Source organism: Sus scrofa, chromosome 1 (assembly GCF_054392235.1).
Source record: "Sus scrofa isolate SSC_HxYL_T2T_F1_AM1 chromosome 1, Sscrofa_HxYL_maternal_Yorkshire_Landrace_v2.0, whole genome shotgun sequence".
In the NCBI taxonomy this organism is placed as follows: Eukaryota; Metazoa; Chordata; class Mammalia; order Artiodactyla; family Suidae; genus Sus; species Sus scrofa.
This window is the reverse complement of record NC_139383.1, coordinates 287,445,470-287,464,506: the sequence shown is the minus strand read 5'-3', so window position 1 is coordinate 287,464,506 and position 19,037 is coordinate 287,445,470. Positions and strand designations below refer to the sequence as shown.

The 19,037-nt window shown below is 64.8% G+C and overlaps 1 protein-coding gene across 3 annotated transcripts in view; it reads right to left on the bottom strand.

Moving 5' to 3' along the window:
- The window catches only part of COL5A1 (collagen type V alpha 1 chain), a 150,672-nt gene that overhangs the window by 71,047 nt on the left and 60,588 nt on the right, over positions 1-19,037 (bottom strand). For all 3 annotated transcript variants that reach the window (XR_014836809.1, XM_085010628.1, NM_001014971.1), the window contains 9 exon segments: positions 15,695-15,826; positions 14,529-14,666; positions 13,803-14,039; positions 12,767-12,934; positions 12,588-12,644; positions 8,461-8,502; positions 8,192-8,254; positions 1,803-1,877; positions 907-999 (listed from right to left, as the gene is read on the bottom strand). Coding sequence is in view for 2 of the 3 variants with exons in the window: in XM_085010628.1 (XP_084866754.1) it covers positions 907-999; positions 1,803-1,877; positions 8,192-8,254; positions 8,461-8,502; positions 12,588-12,644; positions 12,767-12,934; positions 13,803-14,039; positions 14,529-14,666; positions 15,695-15,826 (1,005 nt within the window). In the remaining variant the exon portion in view is untranslated.

Here is a 19,037-nt window from a genome sequence, read left to right as displayed (position 1 = left end):
GCCTCTTCTGCCCCCTATGCAGCTCTATCTATGGGCATGATGCCATTTTAATCTTGGAAGATTTTGTCATAAACCCCTCTCAGAAGCCCGTCACCCACTTGGCATCAATCGAAACACACAGATTCAGAGGCCACCCGCCAGAAGGGCTGCGACATCCGGTGGCAGCGATGGGGCTTGTTACGCGCTGATTGCATCACACGGCAATTTGTTCCATGGCAACGACTCCGTGCTCACGGCCCGCAATTAATTATCCACGCGCTCTGATCATTAGCATCTATCTGCCGCCAGAGCGGCATAAATATTGCCCAAACAAGGCACGACTGAGCGGCATCTCGTGATGCCCGTTACGGGCTCTCCCCTGCAGGCTTGCCCACCCCACAGGGTGGCTCTGACTCTTATCACAGGCAATCAGCAATCTGGAGCCTCGTCAATTAAAAACCCAATTCGCTCATCTGCTAATTTGCCAGGAGCAGAGCATGCAGGAGGCAAATGTGCCATGCCCACCCCCAACCCAGGCTGAGGGAGGGGCTGTGGGGCCCAGAGGCGCTCCCAGAGGTGTTGGGCTCCGCCAGCCCCCTCAGAGGGACCCCTTCCAGGGTCACATGGGGTTTCTCTCCATCCCCAGGCCCAGGGAGGGCAGCAGACCGCTGAGAGGGCATGTGGGCCGGCAGGGGCCTCTTGGCTCAGCTGCTGTGTTCTTATCCGGGAACCTGGACCCCAGTGTGGACAAGGAACCCCTGAAAAACCTCTCCCACCTCTCCAAATGCACACGGATGACAGGACCCCTGCAAGGTCCTGACTCCCCGGCAGGTGAGGACAGCCAAGGAGAAAAGAGAGGCTTCCCTCCAAGCTGGGCTCCGAGCCCCAAGGGGCTGGGCCCTGGGCCCCGTCCCCGGCCCCACTCACCCGAGCTTGCTGGAGGATGGCTTGAGCTTGGGACTCCTGCGCTGAGACCATGGGTCCTTTGGAGCCCGCATCGCCGCCCCCTCCAAACCGGAACTGCAGGTGTAAGACTTGGGGTCACCAAGGGCTCACCGATGTGGGTGCCCACTCTGGACCCCAGGGCCGAGGCAGTGCCCGTTGGCCTCTCCAGTGACAGCAGGGTCTTGGAGGGTCTGGCTGGGCTGCCTCCAGCCCCAGATGCCCTCCTGCTCACAGGGCACAGAGTTGCTGCATCGCTCCTGCCATTTCAGCCCCGGGGCCACCCAGAGGCCCTGCCCTCCTGCTGTCTGCGGCATCTCCCCAAGACCCCCAGCTCCTACTTGTTACGAGGAAACGCCCAGGGCCCATGCAAATGCCTGCGCTGAGGCCAAGCGGGGCAGTGCCAGTTTCCAGGCACGGCCTCCACACAGTCCAGCCCAGCCCTCCACACAGTCGCCCCCAGCCTGGGCTCCCGGGAGGGAGGTGGCCCCGGCTCCTCCGCAGACCCCCAAGGTCATGAGCAGGTCGAGGTCGAGGAGGGACGGGCTGGCGCGGGCCTGAGTGGAGGGGGCGGGTGTGTGACGGAGACAGGTGCCCCCGCAGGACTGGGCTCCACTCCCTCTCGGAGGGGCCAGCCCTGGACGCCGGCAGAGGTGGAGACCTTGACCCTGGGGTCCACTCGGCTGTGTCCGCAGCACACCCGCCTCCCCCGCCCCCGCCGGGCACACAGGGACCCTATTTCTACAGGACAGCTGACCCAGGCTGGAGCTGGTCTGTGGCTGGGGGATCGACCCCTCGGAAACAGCCCAGGGCCTCACTCCGCGTCGCACGTCGAGCCCCGAGCCCTGCCCCCCGCCCCCCCCAGAAGGAAGGGCACTCACAGGCAGCATGAGCATGGTTCCAGGAGGGCCGGGCAGCCCGTCGGCCCCAGGAAGGCCCGGGCGTCCAGGGGGACCCTGTGGACAGAGGGGCCGAGAGAGCCAGGTCAGTGCACAGGGATGGAGCCGGGCTCGGCGAGATGCGAGTCAGATCCAGGGCCCCAGGACACACGCTGGACAAGCACAGGACCCGGGCGTGGAATCTCCAGACCCCAAGCCCAGGGGAGGGGTCCGAGTGAAGTCCCCGTGGGCTAAGGACATGGGGAGGGGGTGCTGAGCAGATCCAGAGGGTCAGGGATGGAAAGGGGGGGACACTGTGGGAGGTGGGGGGGTGTCAGGGCTTCTGTGTCCCAGGAACGGCCCCTCCAGCTGTCCCACGGACCATCAGGGCAGCCCAAGGACACCTGAGCCCTGGCCGCTCAGAGGTCCAGTGGGTCCGTGGTCAGCGGGGGGCTCCTCCTTGCACACCGCCACCCTGTCAGACAGGAAGCATCCACGCTCTGGGACAGACTCGAGGACAGAGACGCCAAGAGGAGCCAAGTGCCCCTGAGCAGGTCAAGGACCCGCTTGTGCACAGATGCTGCATGGCCAGGACACGGGCCCTGCCACACGCCCCTCGGCAGTGTCCAGGTTGGCAGGCGCCCGCGCCAGGCCTACGAGACTGTGGCGCTGGTACACACGCTTATCTTCAGAAAAGCCTTTTGTCAGCTTCCCACTAACACGGCCAGACCTGCAACCAGCTTGCGGTGGCAGAGGGCTGGCTGCAAACAGGTGAGGTTTAGTTCCGCCTCCGCAGGGAGAGGCCTCCACGGGGCCCCAGGCCGGGGCCAGGCAGGGCAGTGCCCCCCACGCCCACCGGGAGGGGACCAAGCCGCAGGGTGGCCCATCCTGGAAGGGCCCAGAAGGGCAGGCACTGCCTGGGCCAGAACGCTCACCTGCCTGTCTTATCTCCCGCAGATCTTTTTACCCCAAGACTGACCCCTGCTCCCGTGAACACCGCACATCACAGACGCACCCAGAGGGCAAAGAGAGAGTCCTTCTCCTTCTTCCGGAAGTGACCAGGCCTACTGCCCACGCCCGGGCAGGGCTGGCAGCACACGCGCCAAACGCAGCGTGAATCTCGCCCGTTGGTCTAGGGGTGCGAGGCGGGGAGGTGGCTTCTTCCCTTTGCTGAGATCGTCCCGCCTATGCGGTTGGGCAGGGTGCCCTCTGCTGCTCCTCACGGCCTCTGTGTGCGCGTGGCCGCCGTCTTTTTAGCAGCCAACGCATTTCCCGGGCAGCACAGACCCACCGCTTGTTTGGTCCATCCGCCTCCTCCTCCCCGGTTTCATCAGGACACAGGCCGCTTTTCAGCATCTCTCTAGGTAGAGCCTCAGAGGCGGAACTGCAGGGCCAAAGGATTTCATCCTTTTTCTGTTTTTAATTGCAAATGGACACGGCCACATCGCCCTCTCCTGCCCCTCTGGAAACCATTCGCAGAAGAAACACTTGCTTAAACAAACAAAGGGCCAGAGCGTGTGTGCCCACTAGATGTCCTCTCACAAATCCAGTGCCCATGGCTGAGCTTTCTACCCACGTTGATCCCAAAGCACACCCCCAGTTCAAAGCGTAGGGTCCGTGTCGTCCAGGGAGCAAATGCCACCCACAGGGTGTCCGCCTGGCGCGTGAGCGTGTGTGTGTGTGCGTCTGTGTGTGTGTGTGTGTGTGTGTGTGAACGGCGCTGGAAGCCAGGAGGCACAGCGGGGCGGCTTCCTGTCCACCGTTGCCACTTTCAAAGCTCTCCCTCCCCCTCTTTCTAAGCCATGGGGTGAAAACTGAATTTTCACCAAAGCAATTTCACCCTCGCGCTGGTAGAAGCAACAACTGCATCCAGAGCGACTCCCAAGAGCGTGTGAACTGACGGATGAGACGAATCGGGAAACCCCGCGAGAAGGAGGTGGCTGGCGGGAGAAAAGCCCCCCCGTGCCCCCTTCCAACGCTCGAACATCTGGCCTGAGGCCTGCGGAGCGCCGCCTGCACCTGCATTTACCTCCGCTCAAAAAACCTGCCAGCAAAACGTGGGCACGCAGCCAGGCCTGTGCCTTAAGGACTCGGTCCCCTGAGCGGAAAGGTGAGCTACGTCACAGCCACCTCCCTGCCCCCAGGACACGGGACCCGAGCCGAGGACGGGGCGCGCTCTGTCCACGGCCTGCGCCAGACATTCAGGGCGCTCCGGCGGCCGCGGGTCCGCGACAAGCTGCGGCTGCTCCGGCCGCCAGGCTCAAGGCGAACTGAGAAACGTCGCCCGGTCTTCCTGTGTCTTCTGTCACTTCATCAGCTGGGCCCCAGACCAGCACCCTGATTTGGCCAGATGGTGATGACGTAAAACCCTGGCCCCGCAGGGCTGGTCACACGTGGGCCAGAGAAAGAAACACAGCAGCCTTTCCATGTGGCGCATCGGCTGCCGCCTAGCAGAGGGTCTTTCCGAGGCCGTCCTGGCACCGCCCTGGCACAGAGGCGAAGGGCCAGGGAGCTCCAAGCGGCCATCGGCCACAGCTAGAGACTCAGGCCCGAGGCTGAACCCGTGAGCCCAGGGCTCAGCACCACGAAGGACGCGGGGTGACCCCCAGGCGTGACGTAGGTGGAAGCAGCAAGCGGAGCCCAGCTGCGTCTCGCAGTAAAGGCAGTGGGTCGGGGAGGGAGCTCCAGAGTCCAGAGGAATCTGTGCTGAGATATTTTTGTTTTGCTCTTAGAAAGACCCAGAAAAGGAGAGGAACACGCATCAACCCTCAGATCCCCAACATACACGCTTTTTAAAAAAAAAAAAAAAAATGTCAGGCTGGTTCCTGGGCAGTTGCAGCTTGGGAGTGTCTGGCAAAGTGTTCAGAGGTCACTTCCTGCTCTGATGCTGAAAGCCAGGGTCAGGGGCTACTCCCACGGTCAGGGCCAGAGCCCTGGGGGAGCTGTGGGCACGGGATGCAGGCAGGCTCATGGCCTGGCAAGTCCCAGCCGAGCTCCCTAGGGTTTTCAGAGCCTGGCAGGCCTGGAGGAGGCAGAGGTGCGCCCGAGGCTGGGTTCCGCTTTCAGCCTGTCCCCTCGCGAGGGCCCCCCTCTGTGTGCTCCCTAATATGAAAAGGGTCCTTCTGGCTTCCAGGGGATTCGAGGGATTAACAAGACGACAGAGGCTCAGCACCAATGATGCCTCATTGACATCACTGGCGGGGCGGGGGGGGGCGGGCACCAAGTCAGAGAGAGGCCGTGGCCCCACCACACCAGGGATGGCCCCGGGGAATAACCAGGTGTCCCAGACCGGGTGGCCCCATGAAAGGGTCCTGGGCACACAGGGGCACCAGAGGCAGAGCCACACGTCCTGCCCCAGGAGGCGGGAGACAGTGAAACAAGCTGGCACTGCGGGCACCAGGCGCGGGCACGCGCCGTAGCCTTGGCGAGGCTAAACGCTTCCCCCGAGCCTCAGGGGACTCTGCCTCTCTGTCACGTTGCAGGGCCCAGCCTGCATCCACTCTTCTGGCCGGGGGTGTACAGCCAGCCAGGAGGGAGTGTGCGGACACAGTGGGGCACTGAACCAGCTGGCACCGGGGAGGCTACCAGCCACTGTCAGTGGGCAGAGTGACGGCTGTTCTTACCAACCTCTTAGGGTGCAGAAAAGGCCTTCCGTGGGGAAGCCCAACCTTCAAAAAATGAAGATGTGGGGGAGGGGTTGAGGAGAAGGGGCTGGAGAGGCGGTGCCCGTGGCAGTGTCCCTATGGACGGAGCAGGGACAGACCCAGAGTCACTGACCCTTCTGTCCTCCCTGGCCCCCCCGCCAGGGTGTCAGGTGCATCTCGGTTCTGCGGGGGGAAGGTACCCCTGTGGGATAGGGCCCCTTTGCGGTCCTGAAGGGCCTTGGGAGGACCCCCTGAGGCTTCGCGAGCATCCAGGCCGTTGGGCGAGGGAGGGGCTCCCGCCTCAGCCATTCGGACCCAACACACTCGTTGGTGAAGCAATGATTATTGGAAGCTTGCGGCGAGAAAGGATTGGAGGGGCCAGCAGCTAAGACAGGGCGCAGAAGACGGGTCCAAGGGGCGCGGCCAGGAGAGCGGGGAGCCCGCGGGCGCGAGTGTGGGCCAGGAAGGGGAGGGAACACAGGCGCGTGTCGGCAGGATGCCTGGACAGGATGCTGTGGGCACAGGATGCAGGCGGGCTCATGGCCACCGGCCCGCTGCGTGCCCACTGCAGGCACAGGAGAAAGGCAGGCGTGGAGCCCGCCTTCGAGGAACTCACCATGCAGTTAGGAAGGAAGGTTCCAGCAAGAAAAGGTCAGACAGCAGGTAATGAGCCACAAGCGTTAGGAAGGGCTGCAGAATCCCAGGGATTCTGAGGTCGCCCTCGTGAGGCGGCCGTGCAGGCGACTCTGTAGCCAGTGTGCTTTCGCTGCTGATTAGCAGGCGACCCAGAGATCTGGGCATTGAGAGGAGAGGACGCTGAGCTGTGAGCAGGGACAATTCCTGGACAAGGGATAATTCCCAGCCCAGAGGGTGGGCAGCGCGCAGCTCCTGGAAGCAGCCCCGTTCCTGGGAAGTGCCACGGGAAGGTCCGTGGGCTGTGGGTTTCCCTCCAAGTCCAGGGCCAGGAGGCGCTGGAGCAGGTGGTCCCTCTGCCTCCCCCACCCCGGCCCGTCTCCTGGACCCTGCCCTGAACTTAAGAGAGGCCACTTCTAAAAGCACTGATTCCAACCTCAGGTGTCTTGGCCTCTCCAGGGCTCCAGGAGGGTCACTGCCTCCGGCTCTGCGCAGGTTCGGCCCAGAGGCAGGGACCCAGTGGGGACGAGGGTGCCTCTAGTTCGTGAGCATTTAGATCCTCAGGGACACACCCGTGCCCAGCACTGTGGACACTCGGTGAGTATCTGGGTGCTGGACAGATGAGCGGAGGGACAGCAGATACTTGGGGCAACACTGGGACCAACCAGGGACGCTGGTCAGTAGAGTGGCCCCTGGGGCCAGCGCCCAGCCTACATCTAAGGAGATGTCTGCTGCACCACGCTGTGCTCTCTCACTGATGTGTGGACTCGGTCACACCCACGGGTCCCTCTGATGGTGGCTCTGTGGGGGGACACGGCTGTCACCCCATCTTACAGAGATCTTTGGAGTGAGCTGGGTTAGAGACGACAGTCCCCGGGGCCAAACCCAAGTGGTGCTAGTTCTGGGGTCTGGGAGGACAGTGGGCCCTCGATGGCTTGTCTGGAATTCTGAGCACGTGGCAGAGGCGGGGAAGTAGGGAAGGCGGAGGCCCCCCACCCCCACGGAGCCAGGCCCCCAAAGCCACCGGCCACAGGTGCCCAACTGGTGCGGCTGCTCCCAGAGGTCCTGCAGTCACCGCTCTGTCTGCAGACCTCAGGGGAGCATCACCCCAAAGCCCCCAGGGCCTGGCCGCCTTTCCTCGTGCCAGACCAGCCATGGTCCACCCCCAACCATGAGGATCTCACTCTGCTCTGGGCAGTGTGCCAGGCCCAGGGATAACGTCCCAGCTACAACTTAGCCACCCGATCACTAGCGCTTATTCCGCCCGAGCTCACATCGGCGTTCGCTAAACCAGCAGGAAAAACGGGAAGAAAAAGAACCGAGCCAACCTGGAGAACCTACAGGGCTGCAGTACCGCAAACCCCCACTAGGTGTCAGAACGAAACTGGGGCATCCTGGGCTCAGCCAGCATCTCAACGGCAGCCCCCGGCCCCCACCCAGGATGTGTCCCTGTGACTGAGGTGACCCTAGGAGGATCCCTCTCACCAGGGTGAGCTCAGAATGACCCCTTTCACCAAGGGGACCTCCAGAGGCGTTCCTTGAACAAGGGCAAGCCTGGGATGGTTGCTGTAACCAGAGAGACCTCAGAATTGTCCCTTAACCTGGGGACCTCAGCATGCACCCCTGTGACCAGGGTGAGCCCAGGATGGTCTTTGACTCCTGTGTCTATGGCTTGATTTCCAACACGGACGCTGGCGCAAGGGGGACTGAAGACCAACCAAGGTCTCCTATCAAGGGTGGGCCACGGTGGACCCCGCGTGATGCCCAGGCAGCACCCGAGCTCTCTGGCCACTGCAGCCGTTGCTACTGCTGCCCTAATGCAGGGCCGCAGGGCCACCAAGCTGCACTGACCCCCGGCCTCCGGGGGCTCACGGCCCGGCTGAGTCTCACTCTCGCAGGAGCCCACTGCCCCGGCTCAGGGCCAAGAGTGGACCCCTAACTATCTAAAGAGGACGGACGCAGTAGGGGGTGGCCTGAGATGTGACGAGACTGGGGCAATGTGGGGAAGGTCGTCAGTGTGTCGCCATCACCCACACACAAGGACACGGCCAGTCCCCGGCAGGGAGGGGCCCGGACACCCGCGGAGCCCTGATCCCAGGGGCCCGGCCATCTTACCCTTTCTCCAGGGTCGCCCACTTGGCCAGTGGGACCCATCGTTCCTGGAGGTCCCGGGAGACCCTAGAATTAAAAACAAAATGAGGCAGAGGTCAAAGATGCAGCCACGGGGCAGTTCCCACCTGGCGGGGGTTCCCGCTTCCTGCGTGGTGCGGGGGTGACAAGCCGCCAGGGGCGTCTGCTCCTCTTTTCCATCCACGAGCATTAAAGGGCCTCCCTCCAGCCTGAGCACCTCCCCCAAGTCCTGGGAGATACACCCCGACACTCACCGCGGGGCCTTCTGGGCCGGGCGGCCCCTCCAAAAGCATGCCCTGGAAGAGACGGGAGAGCGTCTGAGATCCCAGGGTCCTTCCTCATCCAGAGACCCCGCGTGGGCCAGGCCCAGGGACGCCTCCAGGCTGGACGGACCAGAGGACCGGAGATCGGGCCTCTGGGGCAGCGCCCTCCGCCTGGCAGGGGTCCTGAGCAGTCTCTGTAACGGGGGCTGTGGTGCGGCCACGGCGACTCCCCCGAGCGTTTCCAGGGCAGCAAGAAGCCCACAGCAAACCAAGAGGCTTCCCTCGGAGCAGCTTCCAGAGGACAGGGAGGGCCAGGACCCCCGGTGCCACTCGGGTCCGCCTGCCCTCCGCGGGGCAAGGCCTAGGCAGGCCCTGGTGATTGCCACTGAGGGAGCCGTGGGCCCCAGGATGAGGGGCCAGAGAGGGTGGGGGGACGGCTGCGGGTGGATTGCCGGGGGACAAGAGGAGAGGGGCCCCACGGGCTGAGAGCCCCACCTGGAGAGGCTTCAGGCCCGGGGAACCTCAGGCCTGGGGAACCTTCAGGCCCAATTCCTGAGACTGCCCCTCCCCCTCCAGGCAGGCCACGCCTCACCCGCCGCCCACCCAGCAGCCCCAGAGCAAGTGGGAAAACTGCCAAATCCACTGGACCCTCGGCCATGCTCCCCTCCCAGGCCCTTCCCGGGCTGGGACGAGGTCCCCCAGACCTGACCATTGCCCCCCAAATAGGGACAAGGCCCCCCGCCCCATCAGCCTCCGTCCCTGCGTGGGTCTCCTCTCTGCTGTGAGGTCAATGCCAACGTCAGGCAGGCCCCGGCATCCCGGGTGTTCTGTGCCCACTCGGGGGTATGAGGGGCTGCACGGCCCCACGGGGGTCTGCAGGCTGAGAGTGGGGGGTGGAGGGCGCTGGAGGACAGGCGCGGGGCGGGCTTCAGCCACACGTGGGGCCACTGGGCACAGTGACACCTCCCTCCCCGCAATGTCCTGCGCTGCTGGGACCCCTCGGGCCTGCAGCCGGCCTCCCCCCGCTGCCCCGGAACAAGGCCAGGGCAGGGGCCGATCAAGGCCGGGTTTTTCTTCGAAGCGGAAACCAGGAACCGCTTCCTGGGGCACGAGGTCAGCACAGGGGGCGGCCAGCCGGCCGGGGGGACAGCGGGTCCCAGGGCTGCCGCGTCCCTCCCGCCCCTGCCGGGGCTGCCCAGCGGCAGGGAGGAGCACCCTGTGTTTACACAGATGTGCGCTCGGAGAAATGTTTGCAGGCGCGTTGCACACAGACAGCTCATCCCACAGCCTCCCACGACAGCTTCCCTGTTTCCTTCTCCACGCAGGCAGCTGAGGGGGCTCGGGGCCGAGCGGGGATGAGGACAGGAGCCCAGGCCCTGCGGGCTGCAGGACACCGCAGCTGTTTCCGGGACATGCCAAGGGCCATCGTCGGGGAGCCGGGGCCTCAGTGGGCTCGCGTGGGAGGACCGCCCTGGGCCGGCTGGGGGAAGGCTGCGGGGCCACCGGGCAAACGAGCAGGTTGAGGCCACCACCCCACCGAGGACCGGTCCTGTGACACGGGAGCCACGCCCTCCTGCTCCAGCCCTGCTCCCCCTCCCTGACCGGGGTGTCAGGCCTCCGCCTTTGGCCGAGCTCGAAACAGCTCTTAACGGTGGATGTCTATGCACCTCCCTCATGATGAAACCCTGAACGTGGAGACTGCTGGTCCCCGAGGGCCTGGGGCAGCCGGATCCGATGAGCCCGAATCCGCTCAGCTGAGGGGTTCCTGTCCTTTCAAGGAGCCCCCGAGGCTGCCGAGCCGCTACAGAGGGAGGGTACCGGATCTGAGTGGGAAAGAGCCCCCACCCCTGGGGTGGGCGGAGACAAGGAGCCGGTTTCAGTGAGTGACACACCCGAGGGCGAGTGGCTGCGCAGGTGGGAGGGGAAACAGCCCCCCCCCCCCCTCCACGGGCCTGGACACCGGCCGCAGCCGTGAGACCCCGTCGGCCACCTCCCAGGACGCGGCCATCTGTTGATGAGGAACTAAGACTTTGAGGACAGCTGGCGACACTCCAGGTTGAGAAATTCCAAGTGTTTACACCATCTCCCCAGGGGGACCAGCCTCGGCCCCGCAGACGCTCCGAGCAGGCTGGGGGCTGGGCGGGAGCAAACGCCAGGACCCGAGGGGGCGGGCAGCGTCCCTAACCACATCCAGATGGCTGGCTTTTCCCCCAGCGAAGACGGAGTGGATTCTAGGGACACGCTGTTTGCATTGGACGGCCTGGGCGTGTTCAGCCCTCACCAGCGGTGCCTGGTGCAGCCGGGCAGCTGGACTCCCTGGGTGCCGCCTCCACCCCCAGCCCCGACCTGGGGTGTCCAGCTGCCATGAGTTTTGCACAGGGTCAGCCCAGACTGGGGGACGTGTGAATGGGAAGCTCAGCCAGACCTAGGTGCTGCCAGGCCTCCCAGAGCTGGGACCCAACCCGGGACCCCACAGAGCCCGGCTCCTGTCTGCCTGGGGCTCCCACTCCTCCTGGACGAGAGGCCCCTTTCACTGTGGCCACGGGGACGCTACGGAGGACACCCAAGTCCACGGCCAGGTCAAGGCCATCTGGGTCGTGCTCCACGCACGGCTGGACCACGGAAGCCACAGCAGGGGTGGCCCACCTCCTGGCATACCCCCAGCCCTGCAAGACGGGAGGGGGTCCTGGGCAGCCCGTCCCTTAGGGGAGGCTCCAACCAGCGCTGGCTGCCTGCCCCTCCCTGGGGTGGCCTTTCTCCCTGCACCTGCACTTGTCAGGATTTTTCATGTCGCTGAGCAAGGGGCCCCCTGGTACCCATGCCCGCCTCCCTTTGGCACCTCTGTCCCTTCCCCAAACCCCATCCTTCAGCCTCAGACAGGCCCTGCATCCCGTGGACCTTCAGGGAGCAGGGAAAGGGGATGTTCTCATCCGAGCAAAAGACGCGTGTGCCCAGTGACCGCAGCCCAGGAGAAAAAGATGAGCCACAGCCCTGAGACAGGCCAGGGGAGTGGGGGGCCGAGCAGGACGGTCATCTAGTCACCCCCCATCTTGTCTGCCATGGCCACGGGCTCTAAGGGAGATAAGGTTCCAAAGAAACCTTCCCAGCCCACTGGAGGGGTGGGGGCCCCTCCATCCCGCCTCCTGGGGGCCCACGATCAGAAGACCCTGGAGCCGCCACGTCACATTCTGGCTCAGCCACTGGGAACCGAGTGCTGGCAGTGGAAGCCGGGGCCCAGCCCAGCCTCGTGACCGGTCGAGGGGCAGGACACTGGCCTCCTCCCTCCGGCTCTTAGAGGACGTGGCAGGGGCGGACCTTGGCAGCCGGCCTCCCCACTCTGGTGTCCAGGGCCGCTTCCCAGCCCACAGCCGTGCCCACCACGAGCAGTCCCAGGGGGCCCGCTCCAGGCGATTAATCGCCTGGCACCTCGCCCACCCCAGTTAGGGCCCTGACCTGGGCAGCCCTCGGGCCACGGGGTGGGCCCTGGAGGGCCCAGCGGGAGCAGCTCCCTGCAGGCAGGGGACGTGCCGACACAGAGGAGGGCCCCGCCAACACCCACGAACCCACTCCTTGCACACGGGACCTCTTGGCTGTGGTCCCAGCGGTCGGAGTCATCAAGGGTCACTAACTTGCCCGTGGCCCATCACCTGGCTCAGTGAAGTGCCGCTCAAGCGCCGTTTGAGCTGACAAGCAGGTTTCCGTTCCCCGTCCGCAGCAGCAACACGGCTGCAGAGCCAGCGCGGAGAGGCGGGTCCGACTACGGCTCTTGCCTCAGACCCGCAGCTCCGGGTCCACGTTCAGCCGGCGGACCCTCCACCCTCCAGGGCCCTGCCTCCCAGAAGCTGAGTCTCTTTTCATCGAGAAGAAATGCATGCACGGTGACGTGCCCAGCTCTTAGGTGGACACGGCACAGGGTCCTGACCCACAGGAACCCGGGCTGCCCAGCCGAGGTCCAGAGCCCTCCCCCTGCTGGGGGGCTTCAGCAGCAGCAGGCGCGTCCTTGCGGTGGCCCTGGGCAGAAAGGGGTCCAGCATCTGGCCATGTCCTGCCCAACCCGCCACGTGCCCCGAGCTGCGACCCCCACCCCCCCGGCCGGTTAAGATAAGAAAGCGCCTTACGGGTTCGATGATGGCGGGCTCTCCTTTTTGTCCTTTCTCGCCCCGCGGTCCTCCCATCTGGAGTTTGAAAGACGTGGCGAGGAGAGGGAGAGAAGGAAGAAGGCGGCAGTTACCCCACGGCCACAGCACCCCAGGGGCCCCGCCCGAGGGCCCGGGAAGGTGCCCTCCGAGGCGCTCACCCCTTCGTAGATGGTGTCCTGGTTGGCGGGCATCCCGGGCCCGATCTCCGACGGGGCGATGGTGGGGTCATAGTACGGGTCGTAGTAGCTCTCGTCCGGGTTCTTGATGGTCTCTTCCGTGAACTCCGTGTCCAAGTCGTCCAGCCCTTCCTCCGGAGGCGGAGCCGGCTGAGGGGGAGGCCGGCAGGCATCAGCGCCAGGTAACGGGGCGGCACAGGCCCCCAGCCCGGGGACTCCCAGGTCACAGGACACGGGGAGCCTGGAGGGGCCCTTGCTGGGGGGCACCTTCCACCTTCTCGTGACAGGGAAACCCACCCCCAAACCCCAAGATGCCTTGGCAAACCAGGGCTGCTGGGGGTGGCCATGCCGTGCCAGGCTGCCCCAGGCTCTTGGGGAAGTCGGGGCCTCCAGGGGCTCCCCCCTAAGCTCGGGGTCTCAGGACAACATGCCCCTAACCCGATGCCCGCTGGCAGAGAGATCCAAGGCCGTGAGAAGCCCTGCGTCTGCTCTGGGGCCACAAGGAATTCAGCATCAGCCATTTGCAAGGCTTCGCTATGTGCCACGGGCTCTGCTCAACTCTCTAATCTGGAGACCTGGCCATGACCCCAAGAGGCAGGCATGTCCCTCGTGTAAAGGGGGAGTCACGGATGTCCAGGGAGATGCCAAGTCAGGGCCGCCTGACGAGAAAGCCCACGGCTGTGCCCAGCACCCCTCGGCCTCGTGTGCCAGCTGCCCGCCCAGAGCCCCAGCCGTGTGCCCATCCAGCCTGCCCTCTCCCAGGCCACAGTGAGGACACCGCGAATGCAGGTCCTCACCCACCTGCACCCAAACCCCAGAGACCTGGGCGAGGCCCACGCCACCCATGTTGCCGGTGACGAACTAACACGAAGATCCCCTGGGCAAGTTCGAGATTCCAAACTCGGGGGCAGCATTTAAGCCAGCCCAGGGCCGAGGGCCGCAGGGCGGGGGCGGGGGCGGGGAGCGGGGTGGGGAGCAGGGTGGCCCCGCCCCCGCCCGGACCCAGTCGCTCAATTACGTTGGAGGCGTTGGAGGTGAGGACGGTGCTGGTGGGGACCTCAGCCCGGGCGCCCTGGTCGGGGTTCTCGTCGGGGCCCTCGAGGCCGTCGCCGTAGTTGAGGTCCTCGTACGGGGGCGGCGTGTAGTAGTCCTCGCTGGGCACGTAGTCGTAGTCCCCGAGGCCGGGGTCCTCCTCCTTCCCGGCCGCCTCGCTGGTGTCGGGCACCGGCGCGCTGGTGGGGGGCTGGGTCTGCTCCTGGAAACCGGCGGACACGCGGCGTCAGGGGGCAGCCGGTGCGCCAGGGACCAGGGCAGGGGTTTCCCCTGCGGCTTGAGAGGCAGGCCGACCCATCGGACAAGCGAACCCCGAGGATCCGGGCACAGGGGCCGCCGGGGTCTGGGGAGTGCTGTGACGCCAAACCCCAGAACGGGGCACTTGAACTGGGTCCAGGCATCTCCAAATTGGTGCGAGAGCCAGACCTTCCAGAGTCTTAGAGCAACGTGGGCTGGGGTCCCGTCCACCCTGGGGGAGCGGGTGGTGTTCCTTCACAGGCATGTCCCCTGGTGTCCCCTGGCACCGAGGAAAGCCCCCTGCCCCACACCCCCCGTAAGGACAAAGCGCACACGGCCTCCCATCCCTTCTCTGCCACTGCCCAGTCTCCAAGTGGCCCCCGTGCCCCCTGCAGCCCCTCCATCCTCCCCCCACCATGCCGCGCCCTCCGGGGCCAGCGCCACCCAGCCAGACCTCGGCCACCTCCGTGGTCTCTCGGGCAGCTTCCACGGGCGTCTTGGTGGGGCTGGGCTCCTTGCCCACGTCGTCCGTGTCCTCGTAGTAGGGGTACTCGTAGTAGTAGGTGTCCCCGTCGCCCTCTCCATCCGGGTACTGAAAGGAGATCGGGCCAGGAGGAAGGCGTGAGCCCCCACCCGAGATGCCAGCTGCCCCTCCCCCACGGGCTCCACCGGAAGAGCGGACCCCCGACCATCATGCCAGCTCCAGGCACCAGCGGAGCCCCCTCTGCAGGTCCGGGGAAGCAGTGCTGCCCCTGAGAAGTCCCAGGAGGACACGGGGACCCCAGGCGCCCTTCAAAGAGAGAGGAGCCCTGGACGGTCCCCAAGTTCTGACCTTTAGGACCTGAAGCCAGGACAACCAGCCGAACATGGGTTCTGTGGGCAAAGCCACTACCCCTGGGGTCCCCCATCCTCTCGAAGCCCCAGACCACACGCGAGAGCATCACGGTGAGAGGCGGTCTGGCCCTCAGACCGTTTCTGCATCAGGAACCAGGAGGGGGCCTCGGCCGCAGGACCCACGGGGAGCCCCGTCCCCATCCCGTCCCAGGGTTTGTAAGACAGGCCAGGGCCAGAATCCCAGCGGCTTCGGGACCGGCCAAGAAAGAAGGGGGGCCCAGAGGAAAAATAAAGAGCAGGGCTCTTATTTTACTTAAAAGAAACGGGAGTCAAATCTGAGTGCGGGGAGGACTTCCTTTGGAAATGATACAAAAGACTGCGGATAAAACTGCCCCAGGTGCTGCTGGAGGCTGGGGCAGGTGGACGGGAGAGGCTGACCCTCAGTCACAGGGGTCACGGTCAGAGGAAAAGGCTGCCTCTCAGAGTTGCTGCCCCTCTGGGGGTCAGAGGACAGCCCCGAGCCCGCCACCCCCGCCCCCGCCCCGCCCGGCAAGCTCGACACCCCCCAAGGGCACCCGTCCAGGTGTTGAGGGTAAGAAAAGCCTGCGTCTTTGTGACATCTGCCCTGGGAGACCCGGCAGAAAGTGAGCAGGGATCCCACCCTGGCCCTTGATCGATTACTGTCCCAGCCAGTAAGCCCACTTGAAACGGGGCTCCCACGGCTTCTGTGTCCCTCCACGCCGCCCCCTCCCAGAGGGGCTGCCCGCGGCCCCCAGCAGGACTCACATATTCATCTGGGTTGGGGTCCTGCGACTGGGGCTTGTCGGGGACGGCGGTGTCACAGTCAGGGCTGTAGTGCTCACAGTAATCGTAAGCCGCCCGGTGGTCCGAGACAAAGAGCAGCTGCTGGATGTCCCCCTGGAAAAGGATGGACGCCATGAACAGGTGGCACAGAGGGGACGCACATGGGGACCCAGGGACCCTCCCGACTTCTGAGGGCTTATCCTCGGGGTCAGACCTCCTCTAGGAGAGCTGCTGCCTTCAAAAGCCATGCAAGCCACCCACCCATCCATCCATTTGTCTTTTCACCCACCCACACACTTATTCCTCCACCCACCCACCCACCCATCCATCCATGTAGGTACCAGCAGCCACCCACTACTCACCCATCCATCCACCTATCCATTCCTCCACCCACCCATCCATGCAGGTATCACCATGCACCCACTACCCACTCATCCATCCATCCACCCATCCTTCCTTCCAGCCACTCATCCATCTATGCACCCATCCACTCACTCAGCAGCAAGTACTGAGCACCTACTAAATGCAAGCCACTGCGCCACATACGGGGGGATGCAGCCATGGCCAAGAACCACCACCTGGTGGTGCCCACGCCCTCCCCAACACCTTGGGCTTGCCTTGTGCCCCTGTGGTTAGACCCCATTACTCCCAGGCTGCATTCATCAGGTTCTCATCAATGCCCCCTCCAGGGCCACTGCACCCCCGCTCCTGCACCCCCACTCTGCCAGGATCCAGTCAAAGGCACCTGCTGCTCCTGAAGGGCAGAGCCAGGCATGGAGTGAGAGCCCAGTGCCCATCTACTCAGCCAGAGCCACAGGCTCAGGCAAGGAAGCTGCACCCTCCCTGCCAGCCATTTGGTGAAGGTGCATGAGGCCCTTCTCTGTGCCAAACCCCGGGCTGTGCCAGAAGGGGGGGGGGCCAGGAAGGGGCCAGATGTGGCCTCTCATCGCCGGACCACAGCAGGGCTGCCAGGACGTGTCGCCGGGTCACTAGCACAGGTCCATGGATTGCCTCCAGGGTCTGAGAACAGGTGCAACCACGAGTACAGCTCTGGGGAGGGGACCCCCGTGGCCTCCTTGGCTCCCCAGAAGCTCTGTGGGAAACCTGACCCAGAGATGGGGCGAACTGGGTGCCAGCCCTGGAGCAGAAAAGCCTCATTCCTTCCTGATTCCTGGGGGGCATATGGGTCCAAAAACGTGTGCCCCCCCCCCCCGACTAGGGTCTGCAAAGCCCCATGATGAGCAGGGGGCGGCGGGGAGGGCTCCCTCGGGAAGCCCGTCTCCTCGCTCTAAAGAGGGCAGCCCCCACGCCCAGCTCTGCCTCGGGCAACACACTCAGGTGGGCCCTCCTGCCAGCATCTCCGACCGCAACTCCACCTGCAGCGGGGGCTCCATGTGCAGCCCCTCCCTCTACCTTCCTGCTACTGGGAGGAGCAGGCATGTGGGGAGGGGGGGTCACAGAACAGAGCAGGAGGGGCCCCACCTGCCCCAGACCTTGGCACTCCCCGCCCAGCACCCGGACCACAGGCTTCACTCTCAAAATCACGATGTGCCCTCCTCCCTGGACTGGTACCACTGCCCACCCACACACTCCCCCGCCCCCATCACTTTCTCTCTGTCTCTCTCTTCCTCTCTCTGTCCTTCTCCTTCTCTCTCTCCCTTGGGATGGCAGAGGCTCCTGGCCCACGTTTTAAACTCTCCAGCAGACAAGGACCATATGACGGGAACAGTGAATCAAAACCACACGTTTTCATTAAACAACATGGCTTCTAGTTCAAATTCCATCCAATTCAAATAAAGTATTTTCTCCGTGAAGCTGGCAGCTTGACATCTGAATATACATTATCCAAAGGCACTTACTGGAAGGAAGAAGAGGCTTGGGGTCTTTGCGGGGGCGGGGGGGCGCAGCTGTGACCCTGGAGCAGTCAGCACACTCATCGGGGGTCCAGAAAAGGGCCTGCCCCCCATGGAAAGCCCAGGTCCCCAAGGTCGCACACGGGGCCGGTGCATCTCTGGGTCCCTGCCTCCCAGGGTGCCCAGCCCAGTGCCAGGCCCTGCACGACAGGCACTCACGGCTCCACAGCAAGCAACGAGCAAGGCTAAAGACCAGGGCAGCCAGAGCCCCAAACAGGCCAGGCCAGCGCAGAGGGGTCCCCACCACGCACCCAGACTCTGGAATGCCAGCACAGGCTCCTGCGCGCCCCGCCCCCGCCGCCCCCGGGCTGCAGCAGTGGACACGGGTCCGTTGAGGGCCCCACACGCATGCAGGCCCTCATTTCCAGTCCACCCTCCCCTGCAAAGGCCCAGACGCATTAAAAATCTTTTCCCCACCAAATCCTTGAGTGGCTCTGCACACCCCAAAACAGGCCCACTTGTTCTGTGGGCGGGTCCCTCAGCGGGCAGGGGTCTCCCGTCCCCCACCCACCGTGGGGAAGCAGAATCTGAGGTGCAGGTGGGCAGCTCCCCGGAAACCCTCTTCCGGAGCTCCTTCCAGCCACCCCCCACGACCTCTTCCCGCTCCGGGGCTGGGGGCTCACACCCCAAGGTGGCCCTTCGGGAGCTTCGGGGTAGGACCTGGGGTGACAGGCGTGTCCCTGGCTCTGTCTCCGGGCTTCTGGAAGGAGGGCTGGCTCTCCTGCACCCACAGGGCCGTGTGGAGCCAGGAGCCACTTTGGAACCATCTCCTGAAGGCAGGGCAGGGGGGGGCTGCAGGATGCTGTCCCCCCTCCCCCAGCAGCCGAGCCCCCTGAGAACTGGGCAGAGAAGCTGGGGCTCAGCACAAAGCTGCCAGAGCCACCTTGCACGAGCCGAGGAAACCACCCCAGCCCCTCCTGGGATGGGCAGGGAGCACTAGGTCAGCGCAAGGCCAGGCAGGACCACTCAGGCAGGGGGTTCCGACGGCTCTCACCTCAGGCTGTTGGCCGACGGTTCTGACCGCAGTGGGATGGTTCCTGGGGACACAGGCCGTCCTGGAGGCCATGGGGCACCACTAAGAGTGGGCCCGCGTCCCCGAAACCCACGCCCTTCATGGGCCGTAACCACCACGAGGCATCAGGGCGGAGGAAAGTCCTGTCTCCTGCCCCAGGCCTCCCAGACCCTCTGCCCCAAAGGGATCCGGAGGTCTGCTCATCGAGAGGGGCAGCCAGGACCCATAGCGGCCCCGCTGTCCTCAGACAAGCTCTGACCTTGTGTCTGGGTCCAAGGCAGCCCCCCCAACCCGGAGAGCGCCCCTCCTTCCGTGCCGGGGTGGCCTCAGGAAGTCCTGTCCCTTCTGGAGCATCCAATCAGATTTCTCTCTGAAACAAAGGGGGCACGTGGGCTCCTGC